Source organism: Salvelinus fontinalis, chromosome 15 (assembly GCF_029448725.1).
Source record: "Salvelinus fontinalis isolate EN_2023a chromosome 15, ASM2944872v1, whole genome shotgun sequence".
Classification (NCBI taxonomy): domain Eukaryota; kingdom Metazoa; phylum Chordata; class Actinopteri; order Salmoniformes; family Salmonidae; genus Salvelinus; species Salvelinus fontinalis.
In genome coordinates, this window is record NC_074679.1 from 27,197,508 (window position 1) to 27,221,288 (window position 23,781).

Consider the following 23,781-nt stretch of genomic DNA (forward strand, 5'->3'; position numbering starts at 1 on the left):
AGGGGTGTGTATAGGGCCAATATACCATGGCTAAGTGCTGTTCTTAAACACGAGGGCTTGGATACAGCCCTTAGCCGTGTTATATTGGCCATATACCACAAACCCCCAAAGTGCCTTATTGCTATTATAAACTGGTTACCAACGTAATTAGCAGAGTAAAAATAAATGTACCTGTGGTATACGGTCTGATATACCCCAGCTTTCAGCCAATCAGCATTCAGGGCTCGAACCACCCAGTTTATAATATGGTTTTGATGCTCTCGAACATGGCCAATGTCTATGGCCTCGGAGCGCGAGCCTCCTCGTTGACTGCCGGGCCGTGGTTGGCCTGTGTTAGCACGTGGTCCTGTGTGAAGACAAATGTAGTAGTCAGATTGGATCACTAATTAATTAAATATCTCAATTTGTATCGAACTTAAAAAGAATTCACTGTGGGGATCAAACTTGATCATTTTAAACACATTTTAGAGCCCAAAACAGCCGTCTAAATTATTTTTGTTTGACTGTTCTGGCGATCGTAATTTTTATAGGCTTTCTAGGACAGACCAAGGCTTTTGGCACCACTAGGTTGCTACGCAGTAGCCAACCAGCAGATCTTGTGACTTCCCGCTCCAGACCAGACACGGGTGGCCTGTGTATTATTGCTTCTCCTAAGGCCCTGTGGTTTAGGTTTGATGCATGGTTGTTCTGTAAGTTTGGAGAGAGCACACCTGTACACCTCCAGCCTTCTGCTAAGGAGAAAGATGTCTTCCTTATATAATGTATGCTAATCCCCCAGGTGTCAATGGGAAGTGTGTTCAATTCATTTGAGATAATAGTGAAGAAGGGGCTGCTCTTGTCGAAGAGCTGGAAGATAAAGTCAATGGCACAGTCAATAACAATAAGGTTGTGGGCTTTAATGAACAATGTTAATTTGAAGACAATTAAATGGATTTCAGCTTAGCTGATTATCAACCTTGGACTTGTATGGGACTAATGTTGTAGGGGGGTTGATAGTGCAGGCGGAAAACACAGGGGCATGTTGATCTGTATCAGATCATTTAGAAGGCTTTCTAAAGTAAAGGTGAGTTTGTCTTTTAGCAGTTTAGGTAGAGTCAAACAGATAGCACTTCAGTGTAATACCATTTAAGTCTTACTAAACTTCTGTGAGATAATTCATTTGGAACCAACCATAAAATTAGAGTAATTCATTTCACAACAAATACAAATGTGGTTTGTTAAAATTTATTAGGAAAAAAAATACATTTTGCACTTGGAAATAGACATTTGGAATATGAACAACAATACAAGGCAAGCTACATATATTTGATGGTCCCTATGTTTCGACGGAGCATTGACATGCACCCACCCAGGTCCCAGAGGAGACGTTCTGGTCCACTTTATCCCAACTTGGGGATGCTTGTCCTCATAACACAGACAGCGGGACCTGCTCCTCCTTCTCTCCTTGATCCCATTCCGTCAGCAGCTCTGAGGACACCTCTGTAAACAGATGATCCCAGTCCCAACCCACGTCCTCCTGAGAGAGAGAGAGAGAGAGAGAGAGAGAGAGAGAGAGAGAGAGAGAGAGAGAGAGAGAGAGAGAGAGAGAGAGAGAGAGAGAGAGAGAGAGCGAGAGAGAGCGAGAGAGAGCGAGAGAGAGCGAGAGAGAGCGAGAGAGAGCGAGAGAGCGAGAGAGAGAGAGAGAGAGAGAGAATATGGAAAAAGAAAGATACAAAAATGGGGGGAAGAAAATATATAGTGTAATAAAGATGAGAGAAGTGTAAGAGAAAAGAGGGGAATAAGAAACAGAGAGAGCGGAAGAGACCAGAGGGGGAGAAGGAGAGCAAGAGAGAGGCAAGGGAAGGTGAGAGAAAGAGAATAGAGCTTGTTAATGCACACATCATAAATCTTGATTACCTGGGAGACTGGGAGGCGACCTCCCCTGGTGCTTCAGAAACATCTGGACACCCCCTCACAGGGAACAGCGGCTATATTTACAAAAAACTCACTCACCTCCCTCACCTCCTGCTCTGGAGCTAAAACCTTGGTGAGGAGCTTCAAGTCAATCTCACCGTCCTAGGTAGAGGCAGAGACCTTATGAGAACACCAGCTTGCAGAAACACACTCTACAGACAGAGGTCATTTATATTGGATGCATCCTAAAAGGACCTCCTTGAGGAAGAGAGAGGGCTGGGTAATCTAATACAGAGTCAAAATAAATAGCCTTTGAAACCTGGCTGTGTGTGTGTGGCCCCATTTGAGATGTCTTACCAGGGTCTGGAAGGCAGAGTACTTCATGAGGTCATTGTCCAGATCTCTGTATGTCATTACCCGGTTCACCTGGATGCTGGGGAGAAGGACAAACACTATGTAAACAAAAATCCCATCATAAATGTAGCTACCAGTGGAGGCTCCTCAGAGGAGGAAGGGGAGGACCATCCTCCTCAGTGAATTTCATAAAAATAAAAAGTGAAAGATGAAAAAAAGTTATCCCTTTTGATAAAACAATATAAAATATATTCACATCACCAAATAATTGATTAAAACACACTGTTTTGCAATGAAGGTCTACACTAGCCTCAATAGCACTGTGTAGGGTAGCACCATGGTGCAGCCGGAGGACAACTAGTTTCTGTCCTCCTCTGGGTACATTGACTTCAATACAAAACCTAGGAGGCTCATGGTCCTCACCCCCTTCAATAGACTTACACAGTAATTATGACAACTTCCGGAGGATGTCCTCCAACCTATCAGAGCTTTTGCAGCATGAACTGAAATTTTGTCCATCCAATCAAACGATCAGAGAATTAATCTAGTACTGAAAGCATAAAGCATAATACAGCTAGCTAGGACTGCAGTGTATACCTGAATGTGTTCAATATAAACTCTTGTTTGCAACTATTGGACTAAAGATTATACTCTAGATCAGCTAGATGCAGGCGAGATTGTGCACGGTGGTATTGAATGTGTCAATGACTGTCACCTTGATTAAGCAAATTTCTCTCAACCTGTAAACTGGCATTCATAGGCTAGGTTGTAGCAACCTCATGATGGGTTAGGGAAAATTTGAGTATCATGTAGTAGCCTAAACCTATTGATGTTACACTGAGCTGGGTGAATGGAATGTGAATGACAGTCATCCAATATGCAGTAATATAAATAAGGCCATGCTCATTCAAAAAGAACAATCATCCTCCCTCATCCTAAACAGCACCAACTTGTTGGCATGCTTTTCCTCACTAGCCTGATTAGTGCATGTATATACAAAATACAGTAAAGTATTCACTACCTGCATCAGTAAGATATCACCAGACCAATCTAGAAGCTGTATCATAGTACAGTACAACTTGCAAGTATCACTCTGTGAGACAGATATCTTCTCAGAAGTTTGAGGTAGTGCACACAGGGCATGGAGAGTTCATTAAAGAACAGAGAGATCAGGAGATGAGCGCCAAGTGGTAACTGCCTCAAATTGAAACCCAGCTGCTTATCTGTAGTTGGAATTAAGAGGGGGGCTCTGAAAGTGGCGAGGGCCTAGCAGTGCATGCCAGTCCTACTTACTGCACATTACACGCTACATTGCTCCCGCAATGAGTTCAATGTGGATATTATCTCGTACAGAGAGCAGGTCCCAGCCTAATAACCTCCGCCGCTGTCATAGCCGCGCTACATAGCGGACACATGTCGGCGTGTCTCTCACTGCCCTGTAAATCAAAGGGCCCCGTTAGTAAGGGTCCCACTAACCGTCGTGCATAAATCACATCTCAACTGTTATTTCTGCATAAAGGCCCAATATGCCAAGACACCTTCAATACCATGATGAGAGGAGGCAAAGTAACAGTCAAAGTCACCATCTAAGACCAGTGTATTCTTATCTTTTACTCTCCTTGATGTTAAGATGTAGGTAGGGTACTGTACATGGCTCTGAAGATGGGTCAGCAACCCGCCAGAGGTATGGCGAATCTGGTAATATATGAACATCTGAACAGCTATCTGGTCACCTATAACAGTTATGCAGTCAGAGACAGTATGTGAGACGGTGTGCAGGTGTGTCTGTATTCACTTAAGTGCAAGACTGACCAAAAGGATGCACTTCATCAATCATGAAAATTGAGTGATGGGATGCCATGAATCTACCAGAGTGACTGGGGTCAACTAGCGTGGAGCGTGATATGTTTTTACAGTACCTTGGAGGAGCAGCAACTTGCATGTTAAGGTCTTCCTCTTGTACTTCGTCAAGGTCTGGGATCACCGGTATATCTAAAACACAACATACATCCAGGACATACTGTATCAATATCTTATCAATGTCACACTGTCTATTATTTAGTAATTCAATCTCTACACCTAAAATGTTAACTGAGATGCAATAGTGGTCAACCACATTAAAAACTGGACATGGATTACAGAAAAACTAAGATACAGTCTTCTTTGTGTTTGGTATGACAGTTTGTGTGTGTGTAAGCGTGAGTGTCTGGGAGTAAATTGGCACCTGATTTGTCCTCTCCCTCTCTCTCTCCCTGCATCTTCCATAGAGCTGCCCTGTCACAATAGCCAGGCGGCCATGAATATTCAGGAGACCAGGCGGCAGCTCCTCCTGCTGCGAGAGGGGCGCTGGCCAGGGGCTCCCCGGAAAGAACCCCCCACTCCCCCAGCATTTTGGCCCTGTCAGCGCCACCCACCCCCAGGACCAGTGGTGGACGGCAGGCCGACCTCAGTGTCCACTCTGCCACTCGGACAGGGGCGGCGTCAAGCCATGTGCAAGAGTATTTGCTGGCGGGCCCATCTGTGTGGGGTCGGAAGTCACGGTGCGGCCTGGCAGGGGCTGCAGTGCCAGGAGCCACTAGCCCGCTGCTCAAACAGTGGGAACCCGCTTTAATTGGCAAAACGCAACAGGACAGAGCATGGCTCAGCTCCCAAGAAGGACGGGCAAACTTTCACAGCACATTTCAGATGGACTTTTGTTAGAGTGGGAGATGGGGAGGCGAGCAAGACAGACAGACTGTGATGAATATTGAAATGTTGAAGCCACTTAATGTACTTGTAAAATGAATATGAAATGAATACATTCATTATGTCATGTTATAAACAAACACAACAAAATAGAAATAGATGAACAACAAGTATATTACATCATCTGGGGGAAAGTAGGTCTCCACTACTGATACAACTGAAACCGATCAATTCATACTTTTGCAAACTTTGCAATTACACTTAAAAATAAAGGTTCTAATTGGAACAAAATAAGGTTCTTCAGAGCAATGCCATAAACCAGAGGAGCCATTTTAGGTTCTCGGAAGAACCTTAAATGGGATGGTCCTTTGAAGAACCACACACACACACTCAGCACTTTATGCAAATATATATTAGCATATTTCCCAGGGTGCCTTTTGAGTGAATTTTAGAGTTACCAGTACCACCCATGACTGTGTTTGCTAGTGACAGAGACATTGTTTTTGCATTCATTTCAGTCCCATGGCCTTCAGGTGAGATCCTAAGTAAATGTGTATATTTCACAAGGCCTTATTTTAAGCGCCTAGTTTTACCCTAATAAAATGGCCTGAAACTCATAGTTTACAGGCCACATCAGGCCTGCAAGTCACATTATGTTATGCTGGCTTGCAAAGTGATGTGTAATTTCTATTGGAATCCAGTCAGAGTGGGGATATCCATTAGTTAGAATGTGTATTCACCTGCAACCTGCATTCAGAATGTTCGCCCGGGTTGGGATAAGTAAAATGGGATTAGCTAAAGCATCTGAACTGGAACAACCATTTCATTAACGGATTAAATAAGTCTAAGTAACAGATTGGATTCGTTTAGAAAAGTGTATGTTATGTATATTTGAGTAGCATAAGATTATATTAATCAATCAATGTACAGTACATCCAAAAATAGATATTTAAACAAACAATTCGAAAAATCAATCTGCAAAAGAGTGTGATGGAAAGTTTTATGTTGGTGCTTTTCTATTTAAAAATCTCTGTGTGTACTTTTCTAATAACCGTTTCTGTCTTCATGCAAGTGACTGACTGAGCAAATCCTCACTATCAGTATCTGCAATCTGGCATTACACCCAGACCCTTGTTTTGAGAACAAAATATATCTTAGTTTCAAGGTCTCAGCTTAGAGAGAAGAAGCCTTGTGAGGTATTGGTCTGTTACATGCATAACCCAGTATTGGTCGGTCACTTGAATTAAGCAAGCGTTAATGATAAATTATTTTGAATAATGAATAAGCTAAATCATGCAAATATTACTTTCTGTGTAAGTATATAAGAGAACTAATGGGACTGCCCCGTTAGAGCTCCTGGCAGACATTCACTCTGGTGCATCAATGTTATGGAACCTCTCCAGCGTGCTGACAATAAACAATGATTAATTTAAGATTGACTTAGAGTGTCCCTGTGTAAGAATTTCCACGACAAGAGCATGCTGGGAAATATGATGATGGGCTTGGTTTTGGTTCAACTCTGGTTATTAACACCAGCACTGGTGTTCTTTTACACCACTGAGTGTTAATTTAACTCTTTACAGTGCTAATTTAACTCCTGAATCAACACTAGCAATGTTACACTGGCCAATTTGCTGTGTGCTATGAAAGAGACATCTGCAGGCTTCAATACATTTCAAGAAACATTTAAAATTCGGAAGAACCCTAGATGACACGTCAAGAACCCCCGATTTAACTCAAAGGTTCTTTATCGGGCAAGAGTTCTCCAAGGAATCTTAAGAGCGGAGGATGAATCAGTGTAGAGTTTTTTGCCTGTCAACACCAAAGTCACAGACATCTACCTAGTCCTTGTTGCCATGTAACAACTCTAAATGAACACAAAAGCAGAGACAGAACAACCGACGTGACCTCAGAGGATAGGTCTGATTTCCATGTGTTTTGTCTCTTTTTTCAATACTGGTTTTGGTTGAAGGCAGTTGAAAAGGTGATTACTATATGGTATACAGCTATGAACAGAAATCAGCAAGTTGGAATAACTTATTCAGCAGGTTAGGAGAATTAATGTAGCAGGCTAGGTTAGGAGAATTAGGTTAAGGTTAGGACAGTGGTTAGGCTTAGGGTTAGTTAAAATTCTTACATTTTAACAATTTATGCGTCACTTCCATCCGTAGCTATATACCATCTAGCCATAACCGTTGAACAGTGTAGCTACATTTCCTTCTGACTCCTTCCAGTCATACAGTGTGCTAGGTGTCAGTGAATAGGCCGGGAGAAACTGGGGAGTGGTAGGGAGGGTGCAGGGATGTCAGTAATCTCTGAACACAGCAGTGCACCCTGAAGGGTAAGTCAATAGAGGAGCTAAATACAGTAGAGGCCAGGAGATGAGAGGCACGATCTGATGGGAAGAAATATTTGTACATCTGTGTCACTATTCCTTCAAAATACTTTTTTGAAAACACACTAGTGGTTGTAAAATAAAGATGCTCTGAGATGTTTAGTCTGTAATATTCTCATATAACTATATAAGCAAAGATTTCAGCAATGACATAAGAAAAATACTCAAAAAGGAAGTTATTTTGTGTTCATAGAATGACCTAAATGAAAAAAAGGATTAAGGTTCTGAATGTTTCTTCAGTTGAAGGAAACAGGAAAAAACCTGGTCAAATTCCATCCACTTTGCACAGATAACAACCCTCATCATCAGTTGATAACTCATTACTTTCTCTTCAAAAGAAATTATAAGAACAAAAAAATGCCACACTCGGTTAGCCTCTGACAAGATTCATCTGTGTTTCTGATATCCAAATAAAGGCGGCCCGGCTATTTCATATTCATGAGGCCCCGGTGACACTTTGTCCTCTCATTTACAAAGCACAGCGTTCAGCAGAATCCGTACCCCCCGGACCCCCAATCAAATGTAATGGTCTTAGCACAATGACATCAAAAAGCCTCGCCATCCTGTTCTTTGCAAATAGCTTCTTGGGTTGTTTCCCCCCATCCCATCTCGGCCAATAATGCACTACCAACACTATTTTATGAGAGTTCAACGTGAAGCAGTTAGGGGTAGGTTCTCTATATGCAAACTCTATTATTAAGTGAAAATAGGAACAACATTTTTAAATGAGCTTCGAATTCAACCTATTACTGGAGGTCAAGAGGGGATTAATATGAGCTGCAAACAAGCTATAGAGTTGTTCTGACGGAAAGGTCAACTCCATCAGAAGGAGCTGTCTGTTCCCAGCTCTGCTGGCACAAATTACCTGATACATTTCCTCCCTTCCACATACCAGCCTGGACATCTATCAAGGTTGCTTTGTCTAGCGGCGACTGGGCCAAGCCTCTCCTTATTACACGGTCACGGCGAGTTTCCTCGCTGAAGCATGTAAATATCAAAAGGGGATAATTTGCTGTGAATGTAGACATACTGTACTCCCGGCAGGCACGCCTCAGTCAGTGACTTTGGGGAAACGTCCCCACATCACCAGGCAGGCAGGGCTATTATAATCTAAGCAGCGAGTCAGTGGGATGATTACATAGGCACGGGACACATTTGAAAAAGGCTTATGGGACAATATTCAGCAGATCACAGAGAGAGAGAGAGAGAGAGAGAAAGAGAGAGAGAGAGAGAGAGAGAGAGAGAGAGAGAGAGAGAGAGAGAGAGAGAGAGAGAGAGGAGAAAGAGAGAGAGAGGAGAGCGAGAGATGAGAAAGAGAGAGGAGAGAGATGAGAGAGGGAAAGAGATGAAAAAGAGAGAGGAGAAAGAGAGAGGAGAAAGAAACAGGAGAGAGATGATAAAGAGAGAGAGTGGAGAGATGAGAAAGAGAGGAGAGAGAGGAGAAAGAGAGAGAGATGAAAGAGAGAGAGATGATAAAGAGAGAGAGTGGAGAGATGAGAAAGAGAGGAGAGAGAGGAGAAAGAGAGAGAGATGAAAGAGAGAGAGACAAAGTGAGAGAGGAGAGAAAGAGAGAGGAGAGAAAGAGAGAGAGAGAGGAGAAAGAGAGAGGAGAAAGAGAGAGGAGAGACATGAGAAAGAGAGAGATGAGAGGAGAGAGATGAGAGGAGAGAGATAAGAGAGATAAGAGAGAGAGGAGAGAGATGAGAACGAGAGAGAGAGATGAGAACGAGAGAGGAGAGAGAGAGAAGAGAGATAAGAAAGAGAGAGGAGAGATGAGAAAGAGAGATGTGAGAGAGAGATGAGAAAGAGAGAGATGATAAATAAATAGAGAGAGAGGGGGGAGAGGAATAAACAGATTTAGAACAGATGAGTGTGTTTGCAATGGCAGTTCTTTGTAATGTAACTGGCAGGGGACTGAAGGCCAGCCGAGGGGAAGAGGAGGACAAGGGTGCAGGGTCTAGCCCTCTCTCTCTGCCTCTAGCCAGTGGACATATGGGATAGGGTAGGAGACATAATCAAGATTGGAGGGGCTATCTCACTAACCCTCAGCACTGCAATTTCCACTGCCCCTGCCTCCGGCACTGTATTAAGAGGTCTCCCTCCACTGAGGAATTATCTTTCCAGCTGCATTTACTGGGTAAGAAGCATGCCACTGGGGTCTCCACACAACTGACCCTTTCAGCCACTGTGTGTGTGTGTGTGTGTGTGTGTGTGTGTGTGTGTGTGTGTGTGTGTGTGTGTGTGTGTGTGTGTGTGTGTGTGTGTGTGTGTGTGTGTGTGTGTGTGTGTGTGTGTGTGTGTGTGTGTGTGTGTGTGTGTGTGTGTGTGTGTGTGTGGTATAGCAGCTTAAAAGCAGTGTCTAAAACAGGATGTATGTTTACAGCCATTTGTTAAAGTAAGAAATATAAAAAAACAGAAGAAAAATGAAAAATGCTTTGTAAAAAGCAGGGGGTATGGCAATAGGTGTCAGGCGCACCGGTTTGTATCTAGAACTGCAACACTGCTGGGTTTTTCATTCTCAATAGTTTCCTGTGTGTATCAAGAACGGGCCAACCAGCCAACTTGACAACTGTGGGAATCATTGGTGTCAACATGGGCCAGCATCCCTGTGGAACGCATTCGAAACCTTGTAGAGTCCATGCCCCGACGACTTGACGCTGTTCTGAGGGCAACAAATGTGTGGGGGGGCTCAGGAAGATGTTCCTAATGTTTGGTAAGCTCAATGTACAACATTTACAATTTACATTATTTTCTCAATCTAATTCCAGTAATGTAGTTCATAACATCAAACATATAACAATCTAGAAGATGAAACATGTAAATACATTTTTCATAGTATTTTAAGAATCTAAATACACAGAAAAGGGCTATGGCAGGTATATGTGTTTCATTTATTTAGCGATGTGTGAGAGTAGTAACTACAGCCGCAGACACAGTGCTTCTGTTCCTCATCAATATGTCAGCTTAATACCTCAGAGACAACCTCCTTATACAACGCCAGCCAGCCTGGCCATTGTCATTGGTATGTATATGTATAACTCCTTAGTGTTCTAACAGGGAATCACAACTCCTATCTTTGCTAAGGCAATTTCACCCTTATTTCCCCTGCTGCTTTGCTCTGAAAAATGGAACAATTATCCCAGGCTGTGCTTTGCTGAAATGTCCTCCATCTATCCTGACATTGTTTGTGATGCGGAGAGCCGGACCCTGAGGTGACCGCTGGATCCATGCTCTGCAGCACCTGCCCCGGTGTGTGTGTGTGTGTGAGAAGACGTGTGTGTGAAAAGCTCAAAGGGGACAGCCACTTAAATCCTGCCACACTTCAGCCAATGAATAGGAGAATGAATTTAGTGAATACTGTATTTGAGGTCTGTTATGGACTTTGTGTAATGTGATTGAATGAGGGGGATTATCAGTGATCCCCCAGTTCTAACTGAACATATTCACCTGTGACTTTCATCTATAAACGATTGTGTGCTCTGGTTAGTTATGGGGCATCTCTCAGTAGCTGGTCTAAACAGAGTTCTTATGAAGGATTCATCAATAGCACTGACAAGAAATATGTAGTGTCAGAGAGCGCGATGAGAGGTTACTTATATGCTCTATTTCCAGTGGATGAATGTGCTGCAGAGGGACTGGAGGACACAGCTCTGCCCTCCAGAAGAGACACAGGACTGGGATGCAAGGGTGCTCTCACCTCCTTCATCATCCGAGCCCTGGGGGGTTTGTGGTCGCAGGCGTCGACTGCAGAAACAGGAAGTGGGAGAGTATGAATTATTGAAGGCATTCAGCGGTAAGGTCATCAGAGGGAGCCAGACTTGGATTGGGCTGTTGTGCTTTGATGATGGGCCTGTTTCTGTTGGTTGAGCGAGGCTCTAGATCAGCCTGATAGGAGGCTTGCTCTGCCTCTGTCTGTCTGCTGCAGGCTGACTGGGACTGTGTCTACAATACAGCAGCAGACGCAGCCAAAAGGCTCCACAGCCACAGCAGCATCGGTGGGACTGCCTGCCTGTCTGTCACTGTGAGCAGCCCAGGGCTTCAGCTACTTCAACAGTATCCCTCCAAGAATGGAGGGATTTTTCTGCCATTGAAATCCTTGGGCGGGCCACCTAAGCATTTTTTCGGGTTGCCTAAGTCCAAATAGTGTTAAAAAAAAAATGGGATGGAAAAACACTTTCAAAAGATAATGGACGTATATATTTTTTTGTAAAATAATCTATGAGAACTAACAATCACCTAAATAAAAGCTAGACAGTCAGGGAGAATTGAAAATTCAAAAAATGAATTTAGCAGTATCGATTTCGTTATTATGTTTGAGCAAAAGAACACAGCATTAGCCATGGCAAAATACATAAAATTGCAGGAAATTAGCTTTAAAACCGCAACATTTTCTCTTAGCTGCATGGCAAAGCCCCGTTCTGATCCAGAAAGAAAACTGAGAATTAATCAAAACTAACACAGCGGGGGCAGTAAATAACTGTTACTGAGATGGGCTGGTGGTGAAAAGAGCATATATCAAGGGACTATTTTGAAGTGCTGCCTGTGTTTCTGTCAAAGCTGCCTCTCAACACCACTATTTAAGCAAGGGGCTCCAGCAATGATGAGTAAAACACACCATGTTCTCTAGTCTCCTTCCATGTCACTACTGTCTATTCAATGCCTATTATGAACGTTGGAAACATGGAAAAACTCAAATTACAGGCTAACTTGGCTCCCAACAACAATACAAGTGATGACAACTCAGTCACGCAGGCTTTTTAAGTGATTGTTCTTGGAAGGCGAGGATTAGTTGCAACCAAGGACAATCTCAAAGTACAGCAATTTCCACATCAGAGCATTGGTAAAAACAAACATTTAAATTGGCCTAATTTTGCTCCTGTGTTTTTTTAAACAAAATAGTTATTTAATTTAATCAACAACTGAGGGAAAAACTCTGAGTAAAAAGACGAGACTGAGAAAACGTACTCTTCCACGTCCTGCACCATGGCAGGTCTTCTTCCAGACCTAAGGGGAAAAAAGATCATCGTTAAGACTTTGCAACAAAGGAATACAGAGAAAATACTTTTGTGCCACAAAAATAAAAGGACTAGAATCAATTCAATTTTAATAAAACAAAACAATTACCAATTCTATTATTGAACAGTTCTTCTCTTTCTATTTGAAAGATCCATCTTTAAAAACCACTGCTGGTTTCTGATGTAGGCTAGTTGTTCTGTCTGATTTGAGCCTCATAGGGCCTAGGTCAAGGGTACAAGTACTATTTGAGAAGGTCCGGTCACACATATTTCCTAGGTGGCAAAGGTCCGAATGGATATTGTCATTCATATGCGTAGTAACAAACCCCCACCTCGCAACCCATGCGACCCCAAACTGTTCACACCCCTCTTGTTGGCAGAGGAAACATTTAGCAGTTGTAATGGTCATTTCCTGCAATTCTACAAATGTTGCCATGTCTTATGTGTGTTCTAATGATACCAGGGGCCCGCGGTCCACCTATTGTGTTCTCTGTTGTCCGTCTCTCTATCTGAGCCCTCAGCCTCCTCCCCTGCTGAACCACAGGGTTATTTTCAGACTCCTCTCTTACACAACCCTGCTTGACTGTGGTACCGCATGCCACGCCCTACATACTCTGACCAAATCACTGTCTTTTCACACATTCTCACCTCAACACACTATTCTTAGCATAACACTGTTTCACACCAGAGAACGGGGGAGATAATATTAAACAAAACCCGGCTACTGTCAAATAAACTAATCTTAACAGCATTAGAAAAGCAAATCAATTATTCCATTCTTGAAATTTTAGACAAAGACAGTCTAGGTATGTTTGGCTGTGAAGACAACTTATACAAAGTTACATTAGATATAAGTGTTTCTGAGATTCTTTTGGGGAGGAGATGCATGTCACATTCTGCAGGTTCTCCTGGTTGAGGAGTGCCCCCTACTGGTTAAAAAAACAAAACATACTGTCATTTTCTCTGGACTGAAAAAACATTTTCTTATTATTTTTCATTACTGTGTATCAATAACCTGAAAAAGAAATGTAATGACATTGAGTATGTTTATAAATGATACTTTATACATGATATATTCACTCATCTCTGGAAGCTCTGGAGTCTGCCATGATGGTCAGTGAGACAGATCAGAGAGGGCAAGGCTGAGGGAGCCCACCTTGCTGCCCTTGGACTGTGTCCTGTCCTGTGTGCCTGGCACTGGGGGCGGGGCTGGCGACACTTAAGACACATTACAGGCCCCTTGATTAAGACTCATGTAGGCTGAAGCGATAGACATGGTAAAACTGTCTGGAAAAAGTTGTTAGGGATAAAATATATTGTGACAACCCGGCTTCAAAGGTTCATCAATAAACTGACAGATCATTTAGTGTCAATTAGGAGTGATAGATCGACAAATCCTGGGATTTCTGCGCTGGGATTAGTGGGAGGAGGGCAGCAGTGATTGAGCATGAGGGGTGACATTGAAGGGAAAAGTCCTTGCCGGTTCCAGGGGGGGCCATTACTTACTTTGTTTCAGAGAGGATCAATGCATGTGAGAAACCCTTAACACCTCCTGTATTCCAATCTCTCTGAACGCAGGAATCAAGACAAGTTACACTAACGCAAGGAAGCGACACCCTGACCTTCCCAGAGTGAGAAAAATATATTGAATTTGCTGTTCTCTTTACATGCACTATCGGCACAGAAAACCATGCAAATAAACCCAATTGAATCGTCTTGTTCACTTCAATGTATGGATGTATGCATCTCCCCAGCTCTCCTCCCCACAGAGACTGGAGTAGAGTGGTAGATGGAGCCATCTGGAAGAGTGGAGAGCCAGTTCCACAGTCTGACTACAGTCACACTGACATCACATAGGGAGACGTACAGTAATTTAAATGTGTTCTATTGGGGGGAAATTATTTTGTTCCAGACATTCCATCTGTCTGTGGTATGAAATATTCATACATTCATTGTACAGAGATTTTAATGAATTCACAACGGCATGTGTGCCTTTAAAGGCGAGCGTGCTTTAGTTAGACAGCCATCGTAAGAGGTGATGAAGTGGCCTAAGCCCTGTGATGAAGTGGATAGCTGACTAACAGTGCCCTCCTGTGGCTGATACATGAACCATGTCAATTACCGGATCCCGCGCCTGATGAAGATGAATGTGGAGTTCACTGCTCAGAGAGGCTCCCTGGAACGTTGTTGATTCAGTGCAAAAAGTGTAAAGAACTTGCACTGATAAATATCCTATTCTCTGTCTACAGCATGAGAGATCATTAGTAACAAAATAATGCATGTTGGAGACGGTGAGGTAGAGTTACCTAGAGGCTGGAAATACAATTTGTTGAGAGAAGGAGATACTCACTTGGCTGATCCAGAAGTCTCTTCAGCCCAGCCGCCTTGCATGCGGGCTGGTTTAGGAGGGGGTCCCTGATGTGAGAGAGATCATTAATGACAGGCATAACAATGGTCTGACAAGACAACTCCTTTAAACTATGAAATTCTACACTTAGGTTGAAAACATACAGGAGGAAAATGTGAATAATTCTGAGTACAAAATAGCAAGTACGTTGTGGCATGCATGTCATGGTCTCTAAATCTATTTGAGAATAATACTTTATATCAAGCTTAACCAGAAAGAAAAATAAAAGCATGCACCCATGCACAAACATATTTCCAAAACGGAGCAGACCTAATAAGTTCAGATGAGTCAACAGGAGGCTCTCTGATGTTTAAAAACACAAACCACTCATGGAACTGAATTTGTGAGGTGTAGGCTACAACAAACCAAGTAACGATTAGTTTCCCATATCACTGGGGAAAGCCTACTTGATCTATTCTTCTCTTCAGTGTTCTGGTAATCTATGTTTGCTGCACTATACCATCCTACATGCTGCACATTTCTAGCAATGAATGACATAGCTTCTTACTTAGCCCACTTACAAAATACTTAGGAATGGCATGCACGACATATTGCTGTTGTTTATTATGGTTTTAACTGCTGTCCAATCACAGAGCCTGAACATATGGAGCAGAGTGTGGGAACTGCCACACAGAGGACTGCCCGGGGGCTGCGAGCCTGACCTAAAATAGCTTCACAGGAAAAAATGACCCTCTCCCTCTCATTCTTCGATTCTGAAAATAGTACTGAAAATAGTCAATTGAGTTTGGATTGTGGTCCTGAGACCGGAGCCCGGGGAGTCAGGGACCAGCACTTGAATGAAAGAATTCCTCAGAGCACACAAGGGTGGGCAGCAGACAAATTAATTTTGGGGAAAAAAGCACAACACTCTCATTACCAAATTGGGTCTGCAAAAGACACAGTGGCCAGGAGGAATTTCTTTGTTGCGACATGAAAGAGGAAATCAATTATTCATGGCTGGTTCCTTCACCAAACCCATTTATAAATGTGAATGTCAGCATCTAGAGAGGGAGGTGGAGGCTGCTGGTGTTAAGCTGGAAGGTTGAGGATGAACAAGTAATTTCATGAAATTAGTAAACAATGGGATTTCAACAAGAACAAGGGAGGCCAAATGAATAATAAATGTGGTAGCTCATCGACACTGTTCAATTCCTCCGGGTAAAACTTTTACAGTCTGCTACCAAGAAAAATGCTCAGAAGACTATGTAATTAGGAGTTCACGAAAGGAGGGTAAATACTGATGACAAAGATGATACAAAAAGCAAGTGTTCTTTGAACGTGCCTATCTTTAGCTTATGATGAGTTATTTGAAAATAACAAAAACTTAGTGAAATGTTTTCATCCTCACCCAATGAGGGAGGTTCATTGAAAACGTCATGGCATTTTTAGCTACAGTGGAGGCTCCTCAGAGGAGGAAGGGGAGGACCATCCTCCTAAGCGAATTTCATAAAATAAAAATAGTGAAACATAAAAAGTCATCCTTTTAGATAAAACTATATTAAATATATTTACGTGCCCAAATAATTGATTAACACACCCTGTTTTGCAATGAAGGGCTACAGTAATCTCAACAGCACTCTGTAGGGTAGCACCATGATGTAGACGGAGGACAGCTAGTTTCCATCCTCCTCTGGGTACATTGACTTCAATGCAAAACCTAGGAGGCTCATGGTCCTCACCCCCTTCAATAGACTTACAAAGTAATTATTACAACTTCTGGAGGACATTCTCCAAACTATCACAGCTCTTGCAGCATGAACTGACATGTTGTCCACCCGATCATAGGATCAGAGAATGAATCTAGTACTAAACGCGTAAGCTACAGCTAGCACTGCAGTTCATAAAAAGGCGTGAGTAGTTGACTCAAAGAGAGAGAAAGACAATAGTTGAACAAATTAATGTATTTAATGCAGCTAGCTAGTTTAGCCTACTCAAACACCCGGCTCAAACAGAGAGGGATGCTATATTAGCTAGCTGGCTATGGCTATCCAACACTGGAACTCTTCCAAGTCAATGTAAACTTTTGGTTTTATTAATTTATTGCCACAGAGGCCCTGCCAGTGTAACTGCTAAACTGCTTGCTGACTGTACACTGTACTGCATGTTTGTAGTGGGTATACTAACGCATTAGTTCCTCGTAACTATGTTGACTACGTATGATGGTAGCTAATATGGTGACAACGGTGTAGGCTGTGTGTAACAGTTAGCGGTTATGATGTGAATGTTTGGCTTGGAATGTTTTTTTCACCTGGTCACAGACAGCTGATGTGTTATGCACTGAAGTCCACAAGCTATGGGAAAAGGTGAGAGGAGGAGAGCGCGTAGAAGCGAGAAGGAATTCTACAAAGAGCAAAATTATCATGCTGTTTGTATGTGACTGCTATGAAAGTGAACTGTGTTTTTGCTGTGATCAGGGGTGTATTCATTCCTCCGATTCTGTTGAAAAACTTTTTTTAAATGGAAGTAAACTGAACGAAACAGGGATAAACATACCTGAATTTGTCCAATAGAAATTCTCTCATTTGCAACTGTTGAACTAAGGATTACACCCTAAATCAGCTAGATGCAGGCAAGAGTGTGCAAGGCGGTATTGAATGTGTCACTGTCTGTCACCTTGATTACTCACATTTTTCTCTCGAACTGTGCACCTACAATGTAAACTTTCACTCATAGGCTAGGTTATGGCAACCTCATGATAGGTATAGGAAAAATGTGAGTATCATGTAGTAGCCTAAATCTATTGATGTTACATTGAGCTGGGTGAATGGAATATATATGACAGTCTTCCAATATGCTGTAATCAAAATAAGGCCATGCTCATTCAAAAAAAAAATCTTTCCTCATCTTAAATGTCACCGACCACCACTGTTCCACTAGACTGTATGACCATATATGAACTTTACAGTTATAGTAGAATAGTGGCAGTGGGGTGTATTTAGGCAATAATGTCATCATAGTGAAGGGTTAGGCTACATATTTTCTATTCTAGACTTTTCTGAAAGTCCAAGCAGTAGACCCTTGTGGTGGTCAAACTCAGACTAACAGCCCATGAATGCAGTTTACAGGAATGTGACCAATCAGTGGGTATTTATAGGAAAAGCAGACCAGGGCTGATAAATAAATCTACTAAGTCGCACGCCACTGGGAAGAAAATACATTTCATGTGCACGTCAGGTCACTAGGGGCGCGAGAATCCTGATTCTACATTAGGGAAGTTGGCCTAATTTGGGAAGATTACTGCAAAAGCATAGCTGGAATTCCTGGTCAGGGAATGTTGGGTGGCTTACAGTTTGCCTCTTCTAGGGACAAGCAAGACCTCCATACCATGAATGCCAATGCTTTGGAATAAAGTGGTTGACATTGTCATACGTCATTTCCAATTTGACTTTGAAAGCAATTATGCCTGTAATCACTTTCTGTCTGTCTTTGGGAGATGAGGGTCCAGGAGCAAAGGCTGGTATGAATCAGCATGGATCAATACAGTCGAGCAGTAGACCTTTAGCCTCTCCCCACACAGCACTGAAGATCAGACTAACTAAAGACGATCCTCTCTCTTCATAACAGGGGAAGTTATAGAATGGGCAATGTTGTACCAAAGCAAACAGCATAGGCCCACTTAAAAATTAACACCTAGACCCTGCTCCTTCGGTTTCATATCTGAAGGAAATGAGCCCGTTTTTGGGGTTTTGCCCCGCAAAAATCAATACCACCGGGTACGTAGGACAACTTTTAAGTCAAAGAAAGTGCATGGTCCACTTCAAACACATTTTACATAAAAGGAGCAGCATCCATAGAAACTACTGTACTGTAATAACCCTACATCTATAAAGCAGAACAAAGCAGTGCATCCCTTGAATACAACACAAAGTAACTTTATACCACAATGTGAGGTATTCAGAATAGAAGTGACAGCTGAGTAGGTATATAAAATGTCTACATTCAAATCATATGGTATGTGTATTGATTTGAGTATGTAGTCTACTGTACACTATGAGGGTATACTGTATGTTATTGGGGTATAAAGTTACTCTGCAGGGTTTGAAAAGGAATACTGCCAAGACATGCCATATCATTACTTAGGTGTCGTCATACAATACCTCTTCCTCGTCCTTGGTTCATGCATAAGAAATGATTCACACGTATTCAGATTGAGTGTATGCAGTGAAGTTAACGGCCATGACAGATAATATATGATATTTGGTTTTAGGGAAATACAAATGCATTACAAGCAGCACTGATAATCAATCACAAATCATAGCTACCTCTCCCATCGATGTAGAAGAAGAGGATTTCCTGACGTGTCGAGGCTCCTCCAGAGATGTTTGCTCTGCAGCCTGTCGAGCACATTGACCCCGTCGACCCAACTTTGCAACCTGAAAATCATATTTCAAGTCGATGAAAATTATCTTAAAATGACACGAACACGTCGTAAACTCTCAAGCATTAGCTAGGAATTGACTTTTTGAGATACAATTGCTGGCTTTATGGTAACCCAAGAATGTACTCTTAAGGAGTAGGGATTTACACATACCCACTCTCAATTGTGATACGGTTCTAGAAACATAAAGCCCTTTACTTTCAGCGGCAGGTATCCTAGCGGTTAAGAGCGTTGGGCCAGTAACCGAAAGGTTTCTGGTTCGAATCCCCTAGCCTACGAGGTGAAAAATCTGTCAATGTGCCCTTGAGCAAGGTAACCCTAATTGTAAGTCGCTCTGGGTAAGCACTTCTGCTAAATTACAACAAAAAAATACATTTAAAATGTCTTTCATATCACATCAAAATGATGTTTTAACACATTTTTGGCAGCCTTATTCTGTTACAAGGAGAATGCTAGCCCAATATTATGACTCTCAGTTCCATTACATTACACATAAGAGTCATTGGACGAAGGCATCTTCTGTAGTTCGGTCTGAACATTGACATGCATTGCTTGAGCTATGGTTTTGGAAGCATAAGGACCTTATCTTTCATATGTTTGAGAAATCATTTTCAAAAAACAAAAAGGTTAAATTGATACACACCTTTATTGAGTTAGGGTTCCTACAGTGCCATATTTCCATGTTACCGCCGCTTGTTTACAGAAAACAGACAGAAGACAGAGTGGACTGACTACTTGTGCTAATTAGCTATCTGAAGAAAAACACCACACAGGTATTGTCACTGAAAAATACTGTAAACCGGTTAAATAGTGTACAGTAAGTGTGAATTTTGCATTTCTGAAACGCTTTTGATGTGATTTGAAAGTAGAGGGATTTATGTTTCTAAACCGCAATTGAGAATAATTTCTCGTGTAGATGGAGCCAATTCGCCTTTTAAACAGAACATGTCGTCCTTGGACTAAGGAGTAAAGCAACGTTAGGCTCCTTTAGTCCTTTTGAGCATGCTAGATCATTAGCACTGGTGGTACAGTTGCCTCTGTCTTCCATACACACCACACGCTGTGACATGGAGATATGGCCGTGTGGAAACACACTAACCCTAACAAAGGTGTGTATCAATTTAACCTTTTGTTTTTTTGAAAATTATGTATTGCTGATATATAAAATTAGGTCCTTATCCTTCCAAAACCTACCGACGCAAGCGATGCGTGTTCGAGTTCAGATCAAGCGTCAGAGCTCTTAACCAAATTTCGCCAGAAGAAGATAGCTACTGTACCTTCATAATAGCGCTAAATGTAGTTAGCTAGCGTCTGACTATGAATAGGGTAGGGTTAGCTTTATGGTCGTTAGTTTTTTATGCTTACTAATACTAGCTAGCTGCATGGAAAAGCAAAGGCACATAATCATGGACAACAGAGATCGCAAGACAGTTCAAGGTTTGCCATGTCATCCCAAACATTGCTAGCTACTTCTGTAAAACTCTGTATGCATACAAGTTGAAAGCGTAAATGACTCACATTCTTTACAACACTGTCTCCGAGTTTAAGATGATCGTCCATTTTTTTTTTGCGTTGACAGATGTACAAGCTACTTCCTGGAGACCCGGAGCGTCACACAGCAACCATCTCCATGGTGACAACAATTGGGGGGAGCTGGTGTTTGGTCCATGCTCGAGAGGCAACTGACCTTAAACATAGATATTACAAAAAATATGAATCATCTTCATTTGAGCCAAAGCTCGCACAGTCATGAAAATAGCCTGTATTAACTGTTATTATTAGCCTTACATGCCCTGTAGTCAAGGTTCGGTATAGCTCATTTGATAGTTTACTTTTGTTAGTCAATGGGTAGTTGGGTGCATGCCAGCAACTGGACTGGAGGTCCAGTATTGTTTACTAGGATCTTGCCGGTAGATGTTGATTTAAGCCCACTAGAACTGGCCGTATATTGAGATGCTAATTTGGAACCTCTCCCTGGAACTACACTAAATATTTCATACCTGTATGTTCATGTCATTCATGACCTAAAACATCATGCTACATCTCGATCAATTTTAGTGGTAGCGATTTCTGCAATGAAAGATTTCGCTAGTCCCTAGGGAAGCATGCTTGGTGTAGTTTTACAATAAAAGCGACATTACTGAAATTATATTGTATAAATCATTGGAGAAACAACTTTAGCAAAGTTGAAGGACATAGGAACTTGTTGGACATATGCCAGTGTAACGGATGTGAAATGGCTAGCTAGTTAGCGGGTGCGCGCTAGTAGCATTTCAATCAGTTACGTCACTTGCTCTGAGACTTAAGTAGTGTTGCCCCTTGCTTTGCAAGGGCCGCGGCTTTTGTGGAGCGATGGGTAACGACCGTGCTTCGTGGGCGACCGTTGTCGATGTGTGCAGAGGGTCCCTGGTTCGCGCCCGTGTCGGGGCGAGGGGACGGTTTAAAGTTATACTGTTACATACTGTTACACCTATATGCCTCAGACCCAATAACTCACTCTCAGCATACAGGCTAATACAGGTTTATCAGAATCACCTTTATTCGCAAAGTACATTTACACATACCCATCATTTGCCTTAGTGAGAATGTGTTGCCAGCAATAGACAATATACAAACATACATCATACAGAATATACAATAGGCCTATCAGAACAGTAAACATAAAACTCTTGAGACTAGGCTAGTTACAGTGGGAAAATACAATTTATAGAGGGGATATATATACGCAGAGGGAGGGATGCTGCTATGGCATCCCTACCCCATTTTTCATCTTGCCCATTCACCCTCTGAATGGCACTTATAGACAATCCATGTCTCATGTCTCAAAGCTTAAAAAACATTTTTTTTTAACTGTTTCCTCCACTTCATCTACACTAATTTAAGTGGATTTAACAAGTGACATCGATAAAGGATCATAGCTTTCCCTTGGATTCACATGGTAAGTCTATGTCATGGAAAGAATAGGTGTTCTTAATGTTTTGTACACTCAGTGTACAGTAGGCCTAAGGTGTTCTTAATGTTTTGTATACTCAGTGTAGGGCTACAGTGCTGTGCTGATGTGTTGGGGAGAATGGGGTAAGTTGAGCAATTTTTTACATTTAGCATCACCCTGTCAAGGGAAATATAGTATTATTTCTAACAAAGATATCTTCATGTATTTCAGGATGTTGTGTATCCATGGAAATAATCAGAATTCATGTAAATATTACAGTTTCGAAAAACATAGCATGCCCAAAAACAGTGGTTTCTTGGCACCACTTACCCCGGGTATGGGGTAAGTTGAGCCGTGGGATAGTGTAAGTTAAGCCGCCTACAAATTTCTGTATTGAATTCGTTTTATAAAGGTAGTGCTAAAATGCATCTTTATTTCCCAAATTTGACACAATCACAATTGTATGTTGTATTTTAATCATTTTAATCATCTTTTAACACAGGCTTAACATCTAACAAGCACTTTTAACATAGGCCCTGTTGTTACCTCATATCTAGCGATAATTCCTTGCATTATGCCTGGGACAAAAACACTTAAATTTGCTCAACCATTGGCTCAAGTTACCCCATGGACATTGGCTCAAGTTACCCCATAGACATTTGCTCAAGTTACCCCATAGACATTTGCTCAACTTGCTTCAAGGCAAACATTTAGAGTATATTAGCCCACACAAGGATGCACTTTAATTCTCAGTTTAGGACCTCATATTGAATCTTATAGAGACCGCAACTGATGTTTAGAACAATCTTAAAATGATTTACTTTGGTTTAGATACAAGCATCATGAAACATCTAACACAATAAATTAATTTGACTTGGTGAAAATCCTTTTTCTGGAACTAAATTGTTTACCACTTTTTCCATGTGGTTTCTTTCTTCACAGACTCCAGGAAATGATGACCTCTTCCTAAATATTTGGTCAAATTATTAATTTTGCGTATGGTTTCCTAGAAACAAGGGTGGCTCAATTTACCCCACTCTCCCCTACATAGTGCAAATGCAGTATAGTGCAGATTAGTATTTGAGGTGACTGATGACAAGGTGCAGTAATCGGCCCAATGTAAAGTCACTTAATCCCTATGAGCACAATGGCCGGTTGATGAGGGCCACAGCATGGGGTAAGAAACTGTTCAGGTGGCGGGTGTTTTTGGTCACGATTGTCCGGGGTGGGCAGGGTCAGCGGTTATCTTACCTGTACACTTCCTTGTCCTGGAGGCGTGCAGGTCCTTGATGTAGGACAGGTGACAGCCGATAACCTCCTCTGCAGACCGGACGATGCGTTGCAGTTGGCCCTTGTAGCAGGCAGACGCAGACCCAAACCAGACTGTGAGGTGAGGATGGACCCAATGATGGATGTGTAGAACCGAACCAGAATTGTCAGAGAGAGTTTGAGTTCTCACCTGGCGCAGATAGTACAATAAAGGTATGCACATAGTACGAAAAAGGTAGGACACATGCAACAGACATATCTCCACTTCCACACCAACTGAATCTCACGTATTTCAGATTTATTAGGATCCCCAATTAGCTGCTACCAAGGTCCAAAAAGTAAACACAACAACTAAAATGCATAATATACATAAATATACATAGCACTACATTTACATTACGATTTAGCCATTCAGCAGACGCTCCCATCCAGAGCGACCCACAGAGCGGATTC

The 23,781-nt window shown here is 42.1% G+C and overlaps 1 protein-coding gene and 1 long non-coding RNA gene across 3 annotated transcripts; one reads left to right on the forward strand and one right to left on the reverse strand.

The window, feature by feature from the left end:
* Positions 1–1,208: 1,208 nt before the first annotated feature.
* LOC129811664 (intraflagellar transport protein 43 homolog B) lies at positions 1,209–20,753 on the reverse strand. 2 transcript variants are annotated; one of them, XM_055863148.1, is made up of 10 exons: positions 20,646–20,753; positions 19,012–19,122; positions 18,847–18,858; positions 14,693–14,757; positions 12,293–12,331; positions 11,025–11,071; positions 4,167–4,239; positions 2,251–2,326; positions 1,993–2,055; positions 1,209–1,516 (listed from the first exon to the last, which is right to left on the reverse strand). In XM_055863148.1, exons 1-10 carry the CDS (start codon positions 20,685–20,687, stop codon positions 1,406–1,408), a joined length of 639 nt encoding a protein of 212 aa, XP_055719123.1. In that variant the 5' UTR covers positions 20,688–20,753; the 3' UTR covers positions 1,209–1,405. The 2 variants fall into 2 exon arrangements, with proteins under 2 accessions (XP_055719123.1, XP_055719124.1); XM_055863149.1 differs by lacking the exon at positions 18,847–18,858.
* On the forward strand, positions 19,949–21,273 carry LOC129811665 (uncharacterized). The gene is made up of 2 exons (XR_008752915.1): positions 19,949–20,236; positions 20,707–21,273. It is a non-coding gene; the product is annotated as an uncharacterized LOC129811665 (long non-coding RNA).
* Positions 21,274–23,781: the final 2,508 nt, after the last annotated feature.

Excerpts from the sequence above, each read along its gene's own strand:
- LOC129811664 (XM_055863148.1), bottom strand. The coding sequence starts at position 20,687 with ATGGACGATCATCTTAAACTCGGAGACAGTGTTGTAAAGAAT. Across the intron at positions 12,332-14,692 it reads GAGACTTCTGGATCAGCCAA|GTCTGGAAGAAGACCTGCCA; the intron begins GTGAGTATCTCC and ends TTTTCCCCTTAG. Across the intron at positions 2,327-4,166 it reads CAAGTTGCTGCTCCTCCAAG|CATCCAGGTGAACCGGGTAA; the intron begins GTACTGTAAAAA and ends CCTTCTCCCCAG.